This window comes from Oryzias latipes, chromosome 2 (genome assembly GCF_053564925.1).
Source record: "Oryzias latipes strain Hd-rR chromosome 2, Olatipes_Hd-rR_3.1".
Taxonomy (NCBI): Eukaryota; Metazoa; Chordata; class Actinopteri; order Beloniformes; family Adrianichthyidae; genus Oryzias; species Oryzias latipes.
In genome coordinates this window covers 34942434-34956646 of record NC_136238.1, presented here as the reverse complement: position 1 = coordinate 34956646, position 14213 = coordinate 34942434, and the positions used below count along the sequence as shown (strand labels likewise).

At 45.0% G+C, this 14213-nt stretch overlaps 3 protein-coding genes across 3 annotated transcripts in view; 1 reads left to right on the top strand and 2 right to left on the bottom strand.

Annotated features, from left to right (window-relative positions):
- LOC144987275 (uncharacterized) overlaps positions 1 to 14213 on the top strand; it is a 371740-nt gene that overhangs the window by 293666 nt on the left and 63861 nt on the right. The window lies entirely within an intron of this gene.
- LOC144987279 (uncharacterized) overlaps positions 1 to 14213 on the bottom strand; it is a 141155-nt gene that overhangs the window by 90642 nt on the left and 36300 nt on the right. The gene's annotated exons all lie outside the window — the stretch shown is intronic.
- Positions 1 to 14213, bottom strand: part of LOC144987842 (uncharacterized) — a 78417-nt gene that overhangs the window by 57408 nt on the left and 6796 nt on the right. Inside the window, exon 2 of the mRNA XM_078937396.1 lies at positions 9230 to 9707. Coding sequence (XP_078793522.1) covers positions 9230 to 9401 — 172 coding nt within the window. The 5' untranslated portion in view covers positions 9402 to 9707. The remainder of the gene's footprint in view (positions 1 to 9229; positions 9708 to 14213) is intronic.

Here is a 14213-nt window from a genome sequence, read left to right as displayed (position 1 = left end):
ACTCCAGGCAGCCATCCGCCCGGCCCTCGGTTGGTCCAGGGAGGAGCAAGGCAGGGGCCCGCCGCCCCCGCCCAGGAGGGGGGAACCCCGGGGAAAAAAAGAGGGCCCACAAGGGATGTTGTAAATATGGCCCGGCCCAGCGCTCAGGAGCAAGGACCAGAACCCACTCCCCAGGGACACGAACACCCCCTGCTCAGATGTAATGTTAACCCCCCACCGCGCGGAGAGAGCACCGCCGGGCCCAGGAAGCCGGCATCCCGGGGACATGGCCGCCGTTGCAAAGGGGCCCGTACCCCCCACCAGGGAAGAGGCAGGGGACAGATGGTCCTAGGTCCCACCTTCCTTGCAAAATGTGTGTGCGTGTATGTGTGTTTAAGAGGGTGTGTGTGTGCATGTGTGTGTGTTTATGTTGGGATGTATATATTGAGGGGGGAGGGGTTTGTGTACTAAGGGGGGTGCAGTTAAAATTGGCGGGTAGGGCACTAAGGGGACATCTCCTGATTACTCACAGTGACGTCCCCTCACCCTCCACCAAGGGGCCCTAAATGTCTAAGGTGCGGTTAAAATTGGCGGGTAGGGTGCTAGGAGGACATCTGCTGCTTGCTGGCAGTGATGTCCAAGCACCCCCCCTACCAAGGGCCCTACATGTCTAAGGTGCAAATAAAACCGAAAGAGGGGGGGCCCACTCCATACGGCAACCATAGGAGGGGGGCCACTGCCTAGTAACCCCCCCCAAGGCTCATCGCAGGCTAAGCCCCCCACCCCCTCTTATGAGGTTATATGAGGAAGGGGGTAAGTTGGGGACAGCTGTTTGACCCGGTGGTCAAACAGCCCCCCCAGCAAGGGGGCCAGGCCCACCCAGCCCAGGGGCCCCACCCCCGGAGGCACCGACAATCCAGGCCCAGCACCACCCACCCCACACAGAGGGAGAGGAGCCAGAAAGCGTCGCCCCCCCCCGGAGCAAGCCCATGCCCCCACCCCGGGACCGAGGCAGCCAACCGGCCGGGGAAACCACCGATGGTCTCAGCGGAGACCCCGACCCGTCAACCCCCCCTGCCCCGTACCAATAGTGCCCCCCTCCCCCAGAATGCCCCCCCACAGGACAGGGCCGACAAGACCCCCCACCCCACCCCCCCCAGACCCCGCAGCCGAAGCGGATGACACCCAGAGCGCCCGGGGGCCCCAAGAGGGTTGTCCCGTCCCGCCCCAGAGCCAGGGAAGGGCCGATCCCAGCCCCAGGTGTAGATGGGAAGCCCATCCAGCGCCGCTGGGCCTCCCCCCCCGAGCAGCGCCCCCCGCCAACCCCCCCCAGCACAGGCACAGGGACCACCCCCCCAAGCCAAGCCAGACCACACCCCCACCACGCACCCCCACACCCAAGCCCAGAGGACCACGCAGCGCCCCAGCCCACCCCACCCAGGCTCCGGACCCGACCCCCCGACCCCCACCCCGGCCCACGGCAGAAGGGCAAGGAGCAGCGACGACCAACGTTGTTCAATAATGAATGTATTTCTGAGGGTAAAACATGGATTTCTATGAATGAGGAAATGTGTTTAAAAATGATTATGCGGAAGATGACATTGGCCCAAATAAGCAACCTTGGGAGCATTTTGGGACAGGCAACTCTGGCAGGCTTTACTTTGGTTACTTCGGTTACTCCCCTAGGGCGGTTCAGTTAATCAACTCACCTGTGCGGGGTCCTATTTAAGTCCTAGTGTGTAAGCTGTTCATCCTTTGGATGAGACATACGGTTCCGGGTTACAGCAGCACGCGTGTGTGGCTCTCTATGGCTATACAACTATCTTCAAATGACTTAAAAAGAAGATTTCCTCCAAAAAAGAGAGCTAACCATGGCCCACAAGAAAAACCAGGACTACGAAGACCTTAAAAAGTCTCTTGATGAAATCCAAGCCGCGTTGTATCCATTTATGGAACAAGTGACAGCTAAGCTAACTCCAATCTTGGAACTGATGGAAGACTTCCAAAGATTTCGGGCTCAAAACGAGCAACGGGAAAACCGGGTCGACATTCTGGAGAAAAGACTGGACGATATGGAACAACAAGTAAGGATGAATAATGTCATTCTCACTGGAGTACCGATCATACCTCGGGCAAAGCTAAACCCAGCTGGAGTTAGCATTGCTAATGCTAATAGCACTAGCAAAGCTAGCGGCTCTGAAACGGACTGCGGTGCAGAGACCCTGGAACGCAAAGTGGGATCATTTCTCATGTCCGAAAGGATTTCCCTGGATCTCAACACCATCGAGACCTACCACCTGCTCCCCAGGAGAAAGGAGACAGATAAACCAGCGATCCTCATCAAGTTTGTGAATCACAAATACAAGCTAGCTCTGATCAATCAAAGAATTAATCTGAAAGGATCTGCTGTTTGTCTGAACGACCATCTGACCAGAAGGAATGCTGAAATCGCCAAACATGCACGGAAGCGTAAGCAGATTGAGAACACTTGGGTTAAAGGCTGCAGGATTTACGTCAAACCACTCGGTCCACCGGACCGGGCCAAGGTTCTGGTTGTGAACACCATGAAGGACTTTGAGAAGTGCTTGATTACGGACATCTGAAACAACAGATAGTAATAAATCAAAGAGTCAAATACTTTCAAGAAATATGACGCCTGGATTCATCATTTTCACTATAAGTCTGAAGTGACCTGATTGTCACCAAAGTTCTGATCTGCAGAAAACTTGACCTCAACTCTTAATCGCTACTGTTATCAGCTGAAGAAGGATATGGACCTCTGTCTTATTTCTGCAGACATAACATCGAAGAGAACTATAAACTCTGTTCAAACCCAGAAGAACGGCTGTTAATCAGCAAAAGAAGAAATGCCAACCTTGGTCATTCGACAAAATATGGACCCTTCTTATTTTACTTCACAGCATTACTTTATCATAAAATAAATTAAAATACAAAAAAATAATAAAACAAATGATTAATCAATTATTAAAAATGGTTAAATTGATTGACTTTTAAGGATTTTACTTCACTTGGGTGAAGTAAAATCATGGCCAACAGAATCTCAGGCATCTGAACCCTCACAATGGAGACATGTTTGCTCCAAAAATAATCCTGCTGACAAAGCCTCTAGAGGAATGAAAGCTTCAAGGTTTCTAAAGAACAGTGTATGGCTTTAAAGGACCTGAATTTCTTTGGACACATGAATGTGAAGAGCCAACATCAGTCATGAAGTTTTCAGTTGACCCTGATGACAAAGAGGTCAGAAAAGTAGAAACTGTGAATGCAGTCAGTGGCTGTGAAGCTTCCCTATGTCAAGGCAACTGCCACCAGGCCCCCGCAGTGGCTGCTCGCCAGGGTTAACTCTCCTCACCTGTTTACGTCAATATATATTGCTGTCACACCGCTCCGTTCCTCACCGGAATGTCTAAGTTTACTACTAAACCACCATGTCTATGAAGACTCTCATTCATCCAGGTTGGTTCCATTGTAGTAGGTATAGGGGATGTCATCTGGACTTGGTTTTAAAGTTAGAAGACGTTTCGCCTCTTATCCAAGAGACTTTGTCAATTCTGAATTAGCTGGTCTAAGAGCTGGTATATATGGGCTCATGGGGGAGGAGTCAGACCTGAAACTGGATGGTATTGTCAACTTAGCCTACATGGTTTCGGGTAGTTAAGAGTCCTTTATCCTCAGCTGGGGGTTGGGGAGCCAGTGAATCCCTCTCCAAATTGGTCATCTCTTTCAGCTGTTAACGACCCAGGTGGAAGTGGTTTGGTTTGTTTAGGTTTCAAAACACTGCCGTAGATGGATGGAAGAATTAACCTGAGACCGCCATTCTTATTAAGAGAAGGTTTATCCTTTTTGACAAAGATGGCTTCTTTCACTCCTCGTTCAAACCATCCTTTCTCTCTGGCTAGAATTCGGACTTCACTGTCCTCGTACGAGTGGTTTGTGGCCTCCACGTGGAGATGCACTGCAGACTCAGGTCCACTTGGGTTGGTTCTGGGATATTAGTAAAGCCGCTTGTGTAGAGGTTGTTTGGTTTCTCCTATATATTGTTCAATGCAGTGCTCTTTGCAGTGGATAGAGTACACAACATTACACTGTTTGTAGCTTGGAATTTTGTTCTTTGGATGAACCAGTTTTTGTCTGAGGGTATTAACTAGTTTGAGATGAACTGGGATGTTATGTTGTTTGAAAATCCTTTTAAGGATTTTCAGCTATTAGACCAGCTAATTCGGAATTGACAAACCCTCTTGGATAAGAGGCGAAACGTCTTCTAACTTTAAAACCAAGTCCAGATGACATCCCCTAAACCTACTACAATACTAGACCACCAGCGTGCTCTCACGCTCTGTGTTCCAGTCTGCAGCTCGTCAGCAAATCTGGATCTCTGCTCCAGGCTCTCAAGTCTGAGTCACCTGGCTGCCTTATTGTTATATCTGCCATTTATGACGAACCAAGCTTTCTCCGTAATTGCTTCTACTGACTAAACTCTTGCTGTGATCACTTATTCCTCATCGCCAAGCTCTGCCTCAAGATTCAGCCGTAAGACATCTCCTCCGCTGCACTCTGTTACGGACTTCCTCATTCCCGCCCCTTTCCATGAACTCTGGACTCTGCTCCGTCTGTTTTCTCCTCTCACTCCTGGCCTCCCACAAGTCTGTCTCCACGCCCCCTGCTGTCAAGATTCTGCCTAGCATCTTGCCTGCTCTGGTCCCTTTTAAATAAACTGAAGATCTCGTACTCCTTGGGTCTGTCATCTTTTGTTGGTCCTCAAGACCAGGTTCTGACACCCTACAGAGAAGTTGATTGCATATTTTTCAAGTTAACAACTGTGGTTGCCTGTTGTGTGTGTTTTATTAGGTATCACTACTGATTTTATATTGTTTTAACATTGTGAAGCACTTTGTGAGTCACTTTCTGTGAAAAGTGCTATATAAATAAAGATTTACTTACTTACTTGCCTGGATCCTAAGACTGAAATCCATGCTGTTGGAAAAGGGTCGACAGAGAAAGCAGTTGAAAACTGTACAGGATGAAACTACAAGGACAAAGCAGAAAAATGTCACACCTGCAACAAACACAACAACTTGCAAGGTTGACTTCTTAACATTGAGTGATGTGAAGAAAGCTGACTTAACCATCATACGCTATTGTCAGTAGCAGCGATTCTTGAAAGAAATTCATGCATTGATGTCAAACTCAAGTGTGAGTAAACAAAGTTCAATCTACAAATTGGATCCCATAACAGATGATGGACTTCTGAGAGTAGGTGGAAGACTGTGCAAAGGAGCAATGCCTGAAGGAAGCAAGAATCCTCTTATCCTTTCTAAGGACCAGCATATCTCTCTGCTTATTCTGAAACACACACATCAACGCCTTGGTCATGGCGGTCAGGCTTATGCAATCTCCAAAGACAAATATTTTTAATAACAAATGCCAACTTTGCGGTGAGGCAAGTAATTTCAGAGTGTGTATTTTGTCGACGGTTTCATGGGAGACCAGTAACCCAAAAAATGGCTGATCTTCCAAAAGAACGAATTCTTCCTGATTTGTCTCGATTCGCCAACACAGGTGTTGATTACTTTAGTCCTGTGGAAGTGAAGAGAGGAAGAGGAGCCTGTAAACGCTATGGGGTCATCTTCACTTGCATGGCTAGCCGAGCTGTTCATTTGGAGGTTGCAACGTCTCTGGATACAGATGCATGCATTAATGCTTTATGTCGCTTCATCAGCAGAAGAGGACAAGTAAAGCAATTAAGATCGGATAATGGCACAAATTTCTTTGGTGCCAATAAAGAACTAAAAAGAGCATTGTCTGCATTTAACCAATGCAATTTGCAAGAGTTATGACACAAACCGGAATACAGTGGAGTTTTAACCCAGCAGCTGCTTAACACTTTGGCGGCGTATGGAAGCGTTTTACCTGCCTGATTTGTTAGGTTCTTTATTCAGTTCTGCGTCAGCACCATCTGGATGATGATGGACTGTGCACAGTACTCTGTGAAATAGAGGCAATTCTGAATGATTGTCCATTCACAAAGATGTCTGATGATCCAAATGACTTGGAACCTCTTAAACCAAACCATCTTCTTCTTCTCATGAGGAAACCTGCTCTACCCCCTGGAACCAGTATGTCAGAAAACGGTGGAGGCAAGTACAATATATCACTGATCTTTTCTGGAAAAGGTGGATACAGGAATATTTGCCTTTATTCCAAGAGAGACAAAAATGGAATCAAAGGTAGAGGAGGTTGTTAGTTGGAGATATAATTGTAATCATGGACTCTTCAGCCCACCGTGGTTTTTTCAACGATCGTCAATTGACTAAATTCGGATTATCTCTAAGAAAGACAGCCGACCATGCCTCTGAAGAAAAACCAAGCAACAAGTAATGGGGATGAATTTAAAGCTGCACTCGACAAAATACATGCTAAGCTAGCTCCTCTCACGGAGCTATTTATAGAGTTTCACAGACTCTGTGCTCAAAATGAGCAACGATGAAAAGAGTGGGCAACATGGAACAACAGGCAAGGATGAATGACGTCATTCTCCCTGGATTACTGATCAAACCTCGGGTCAAGCTAAATGCAGCTGGAGTTAGCATGGCTAATGCTAAAAGTGCTAGCATTGGTAGTAGTTCTTCTGAAACGGGGAACATTGGAGAGTCTGTGGAACAGCAAGTGGAATCATTTTTCACGTCTAAAGGGATTTCCCTGGATCTCAACACCATCGAGACCTGCCACCCGCTCCCCAGGAGAAAGGAGACAGATAAACCAGCGATCCTCATCATGTTTGTGAATCAAAAACACAAGCTAGCTCTGATCAATCAAAGGAATAATCTGAAGGGATCTGCTGTTTATCTGAACGACCATCTGACCAGAAGGAAAGCTGAAATCGCCAAACATGCCAGGCTTCTAAGGAAGCGAAAGCAGATTGAGAACACTGGGGTTAAATGCTGCAGAATTTACGTCAAACCACTCTGTCCACCGGACCGGTCCAAGGTTCAGGTTGTTAACAACATGAAGGACTTTTAGAAGTGTTTGATCACAGTCGTCTGAACCAACATGCAGTAATAAATCAAAGAGCCAAATAAATTCATGAAATATGACGCCTGGATTCATCACTTTCTCCAAAAGTCTGAAGTAACCTGATTGTCACCAAAGTTCTGACCTGCAGACAACTTGACCTCAACTCTCAGCGCCGCTGATATCAGCTGAAGAAGGATATGGACCTCCGTCTAATGTCTGCAGACATAACATAGAAGAGAACTATAAACTCTGTTTAAACCCATAAGAGAGGCTGTTAATCAGCAGAAGAAGGAATACCAACCTTGGACAATCGACAGATTATGGACCCTTTTTTATTTCCCAGCATTACCTTACTAAAAAACAAATTATATAAAAAAATACGCTTAATGTCACGATGTGGGGGTGGCTCGAGAGCCGGTAGGACCCAGAAGCAGAGGTGGACTAGTGGTTTTAATACGGAAAAACAAACAAAAAGCGCTGCAGAGCAGGTTCACAGAACAAAAACAAAAACTTACTTGGCGTGGCATGAAACATGGACGAGGCAAGAGACAGGAACATGGACTAGACAGGACAGGATGACATGAACACCATAACAGAGCTAATGGACCAGCACAGGAGGAAGGCAGAGACACGACTTAAATACAGACAGGGCAGACAAGACACAGGTGAACACGATCAGGGCAGATGGGGACCAAAGGAAGTAAAACTCAAGAAACCAGACAAGACAGGAGAACTTTCAAAATAAAACAGGAAACAGAAACAAACAAGACAGAACAAGAACAAGGACGAAAAACAAGACAACAAACTCAAAACATGACACTTAATCTATTATGGAAAAGGGTTATAATGATTGAATCCTAATTATATTGGTTAATTTAATCCAAAAAGCCATGATTTGTTATGTTTATTTTCTGATTGTGTTATTTTTTTAATCATTAACATGATTTTAAAAATGAAATTAATCTGAAAATATTTTAGATAACTGATCTGAATCGTGGTATGTTACTATCCAAAATAGTTATAACTACTTTACATAAGTATGAAGTAATTCATCATTGTAATGTAATTTCTTGAAACTTAAGCATACGTAATGACCTGAAACTGTGTTTATAAGCCATTGATATCAGATGAAAAGTAATGAACCGGATTATCACTTCCTTCCGCTCTCTTTCAAGCAATCTTTGATGTAATATCTAATTATCCTAAGTTTGATACATCTTTGAATTAATGTATGAATGCTGGTTGTATTGTTTTGTGAATTATTCTGTGATTGCATGAAATAAACCATTTCAAATCAAAATCAAATCACAATCAAAAAACCTTGAGAACGAGCTACTGTTAAAGATCAACAGTCATTTTTCTGCTGAAGAAACTCATATTCAGTTTGTTCTGCTGTCAGCTCTTCTACTGATTTAAATAAAGTATTATACATATGTAATCTATTACATGATGTAAAGGAAAATGTTTAAGTTTAAGGATAACAGTTCTGTTTACAGGTTGCCTAAAATGACTAAAATCAAAGGAAAAGATGATCAAGAATGTCTTGGTAGAAAAACAATGTTTTACAAAGAAAAGGAGGGAATGGTTACAAACTATTTATTGTCATTTATTTGTTGCAGCAAATGTTGCCTAATGTTTTATTTTGAAACATGAATGTACTTATTTCCTGCCTCATTAAAAGTTATATTATTCCATTATTTTTTAATGACCCTCATTCTGTTATTATGACATAAATGGGATGTTACTCATTAATTACTCACTACTTGAGTAGATTTTGAATCCAAGTACTTAATACTCAAGTAATCATTTGGATGCCTACTCTCTACTTTAACTTGAGTACTACTTTAGTAAATGTGGTGTTCACTGTGTGAAGACCACCTGCACAGCAGCTGCTTCATCATCATCAGAGGATGAAAGCTCTTCCATCACTGTCAGTTCAGAATCAGCCTGAGACCAGCGGCTTCCAGGATAGAAGATGTAATTGCTTCTATTGCATTTGAATGCACCTCACTTGTGGAGACACGGTGATTATTAGAGATGCATCTTGGGTTATGGGCAATGCATTCTGGCAAATGTTAGAAGCATATAGCCTTCTGATGTAAAGGGACTGCTAAGAGATCTGTTATTAAAAGACAAGTAACTGTAGCACATCCTGACTGAGTATTATTTACTATTATTTATCAAAGGATTCTCTTTTTCTTTGTTGAAGGTCACATACCTATGTGGTGTAGCTGCAGCTGTGGTTTCCAGATGACATCCAGCAGTCTGCGCTGACGACAGAGCTCCTGCTCGTACTGGACGATGGTTCCTTCACAGAGTCTGCAGATTTCTTCAGCAGCAGCAGTTAGTCGCTCGCTGATCAACTCTCTCAGAGACTGAAGGGAAGACATGGTTCCTGCTCCGATCTTCAGCTCCAACTCCCACAAACACCGCCGTCCTCTTCACTGCAGCTCCGATCGATCATCTGCTAGTCTCACAATCACAGCAAGCCATGTCGTCTTTTGTTGCAGTTTTAGCCGGCCTTCACAGATTCGGATGGTTCAAAAAATGAAATGTACAGAAATGAAAAGACACATAAGAGTCTGCATGAATTTTCAAACCTTTTCCAAAAGGGGAGAGGTGGAAAAACACGACCTGTTAGGCTCTGTGGCTGTCCTGTCTCTCGGTCCTCAAGGCAAAATGGCTTTTTTATTATTCTGTAAAGGAAGATGTAAACATACTAGATACATCATTTTTGTCTAGTCTGCATTGCAGGTGTTGTGGCTCCATCAACACTCCAGTACAGAAAGAAAACAGAGACTACAAGTCAAAAACAGGCCTACTGGTGACCTTGGTACCTATTATCTGTTACTGAAGGCAGAAATCAAGCATATTTCTGCAATACAATATACATGCAAACACAGAATCCATTAACCCTTGTGCTATCTTAGATGACCCCACTCTTACATTGACGTGTTCTCCCTACCATGACAAAGGTGGATAAAGGTGGAAAGATTCCATGTAACCCATGGACACCAGTAAAGATCACAAATCATTGAAGAAAAAAGGTTCAGAGCACGGACTTCCGGTTGAGTGAACGCTTGCGCGTTTTGGCTGCAGCTGCTCCCTGGACTCTATGCCACCTTAAGGCTCTACTTGTCCCTGTGGACTATGTCTTTTGTTACTAATGTGACTTTTCCTCACTCATCACCTTCTCGCAGCTGTCTGCAGTTTGTCACCTGGATCAGTGTACGTTAACGTTGGAACTCTGATCACGATACACGCAGTGTGTGAGAGCTAGCTTACCTGCTGCTCACTCCCAAGGCTGCCACAATGTGGATCAACTGTGTTTGGATTTTAGTCGCCTGGATCATCCTGTCATTTCTCAAGCATCCTCTGACAGCCCTGCTCCAATACTCTGTCGCTGACTTTGCCAAGCTTCGCTCTTCTCCACTCGATTCACCTCCACCAGCGCTGCTCCAGCACCCGGACATCATATTCCAGCCTCGTCGGAGATACATTCACCGCGGCTCGCGTCAGATCATCCGTGATGAGAACTCCAACTCCAACACCATCAGGTAATTTTGGTCCGCCAGTCGCCGTCCGCCGAGAATCTCTGGTCGCCGCGCTAATCAAAACTTCCTTGCCCGTCTACCTCAGTCACCTAACGATCCGGCCGCCAAACTCTCCGCCAACTTTGGTCTTCTGAACATACGCTCTCTCACGAGCAAGGGTCATCTCATCCAAGATCTCCTACTCGACCACAAGTTGGATTTTATGTGCCTAACAGAAACATGGCAGCTGCCAAATGACTTCACCTCACTGAATGATGCCACCCCTTCGGGGTTTGTTTACATCGCGCAACCACGTGGCTCCGGCCGCGGAGGGGGGCTCGCGATGATCTTTCGCGAGAGTTGGAGGATAACGCCTGTGTCTGTCCCTGCTTATGAGACTTTTGAGGCAAGTGTGGGTCAACTCTCTGGCCCTGTTCCAACTATTGTTGCTGCATTTTACAGACCCCCCAGATCAGTCAAAAATTTTATTATTGACTTTTCTGCTCTTTTAACTTTCCTTTCCACTCTTTCACCGAGAATTATAATTTTAGGGGATTTTAATATTCACATGGACAGTGACACCAACTCCCTCACCAAAGACTTTGTTTCCTGTCTGGACAGCTTTGGTATCAATCAATATTTCAACTTTCCCTCCCATATTAAGGGTCATGTATTGGACCTTGTTTGCTGCTCGGGTGTTACACCTGTGGACTGTAAACCAGACCCCCTCCCGTATTCTGATCATATGCTGTTATCTTTTCATGTCAACCTCTCTGTTTCTAAATCCAATCTTCCACGCACCATTAGCTTTCGTAAAATTACGGACATTAACTTGGACAATTTATCCTCACTCATCCATAGCATTCCCAGTCCTGACAGTGCCTCCCCTCCCGAGGAACTGATCTAACACTACAATTACAACCTACATCATTTTCTAGACATTCTCGCCCCACTCAAAACAAGGTCTATCACCTTCAACGTCTCTGCACCCTGGTTTACTCCAATCCTCAGACAACTCAAAGCTAAAGGTCGCCAACTAGAACAACTCTACAAGAAAACTGGGCTCACTATTCATAAAGACATGTTTTGTAACCATATCATCCAATACAAAGACTCCATCTCCAAGACCAAAACAGAATATTTCTCTGGTTTGATAAATTCCGCTAATGGCAACTCAAAGGTCCCATTTTCTATCCTCTCATGTACAACAACCTGCCAGAATTCACTTCCTCCTCATTTGTACTCCTCTGACTTCTGTAACACCCTAGCGTCTTATTTCTCTTCAAAAATCCATGACATTCACCAGCAACTTCAATCCAACTCCAGTCAAAATGTAACGGCACCAGCTCTTCTCTCCCCACATGAGCTATTCTCATCATTTAATCTACCATCAGTTGAGCAACTCACCGAACTCATTAACAAATCCAAAACCACCTCCTGCCAACTTGACCCAATTCCCACTGCTCTGGTCAAGGCTACTCTCCCCTCTTTATCCCCCCTCATTACTAGCATCATTCACGCCTCCCTTAAGACTGGAACTGTTCCTCCTGTCCTCAAAACCGCAGCTGTCACACCCATACTGAAAAAAACAGGTTCTGATCCCACCAATCTCAATAACTACCGCCCAATCTCTAATGTTCCAGTCATTGCAAAAATCCTTGAAAAAACTGTCACCTCTCAACTTCAAACCCACCTCTCTTCCAATAATTTATATGAACAACTCCAGTCTGGCTTCCGTCAATTTCACAGTACAGAAACAGCCCTCCTGAAAATCACTAATGACCTTCTACTCGCCGCTGACTCTGGTTTAGCCTCCATCCTCCTTCTACTCGATCTGACTGCTGCATTTGACACAATCTCACACCCCATCCTTCTGGAAAGGCTTTCAACCATTGGCATCACTGACTTACCCCTCAGCTGGTTCCAGTCCTACCTTTCAGGCCGCACGCAATTCATACAATTAAAGTCATTCACCTCTCCCACAGTTCCAGTTACCACAGGTGTGCCCCAAGGCTCTGTCCTAGGGCCCCTGCTATTCATCATTTACCTTCTTCCCCTTGGTTTTATCTTCCGTAAACACAACATCCACTTTCACTGTTATGCAGATGATACCCAGCTCTACCTCTCCTCCAAGCCTGATTCCACTCTTTCACCTGCCTCCCTCTCCAAATGCCTTCTTGAAATAAAATCCTGGTTCACAGCAAACTTCCTTAAATTAAATAGTAACAAAACTGAACTCCTCATCGTAGGAACAAAGACCACCCTAAATAAACTCCCTAACTTCTCCATTTCCTTCGATAACTGCTCCATCCTTCCCTCCCCACGAGTTATGAGTCTGGGTGTCATCCTTGACAGCACTCTTTCCTTTACTGCCCACATAAATAGCATCACCCGGACGGCCTATTTCCACCTCCGAAACATCCGCCGTCTCCACCCCTCTCTCAGTCCTCACTCCACGGCCATTCTAGTCCACAGTCTCATCACCTCTCGTCTGGACTACTGCAACTCCCTCTTATCCGGACTCCCGTACAAAACCATTCACAAACTACAACTGCTCCAAAATTCTGCTGCCCGGATCATAACACAAACCCCCTCAACTATGCATATCACACCTGTTCTACAAAAGCTTCACTGGCTACCAGTGCCATTCCGGATTCATTATAAAATCCTTATCTTGACCTACAAAGCCCTCCATAACCTCGCCCCCCCATATCTGTCTGACCTTATCCATGTTGCCATTCCCACCCGCTCCCTTAGGTCTGCCTCTTCACTCCAGCTTGCTACACCCACCGCTCGGCTCGTCACTATGGGGGGCAGAGCATTACGCCGCTCTGCCCCCCAGCTCTGGAACTCACTTCTCTCGGATTTACGGAGCATGAACTCACTCCCACAGTTTGCTAAAAATCTGAAAGCCCACCTCTTCAGACAAGCATACCCACCCTAATTCATTTTATGATTACAATGTCTTGTTTGTTTTTAACTAATATGTCTTTCTTTTAACTGTATTTTATTGTTCTCTATCTGTAAGGCGACCTTGGGTGTCTAGAAAGGCGCCTTATAAATAAAATTCATTATTATTATTATTATTATTATTATTATTATTATTATTATTATTATTGTCTAGTGGGTCTAGATGACCCAACTCCCAATGTCAAAGTACCTAGGATAGCACAAGGGTTAAATGCACAATGAAAAAATCATAGAAAATATTATCAAACCTCTGTTGACCTCCAAAATAAGAATTAGGAAAAGAAAGCAAAGAAGGGAAAGGAAAAAGAAGATCCTTCCAGAAAACCGGTGCCCCAGAATCTGCAACAAAAAGGAAGAGAAACCAGAACAGACAGGAGGTGTCGAGGATTTGGAGAAGCCTAGAGAGGATGGAGATGCTGCAGATCAAGAGGACTAAGAGGATGATGACTATCAGGACAACCTGGGGGTAAAGGAAGCTGAAAAGCTGCAGATGTCTCTGACGGGCAAGACTTATTGTGAAGATGTGCTACCCTTTGCTCGCCTGTTTGGAGAAAAATAAGACGAACCTATGGAGAGAATTTTAATAATTAGGGTGAGACATTGTGTTATTTGAGGTTCCTGAGCATGGAAACCGTGACTGTGGCCCTGTAAAAAGTTCTGTCTGCTACTCATGGGTCAAACTAACTCTGAGTTACTGAG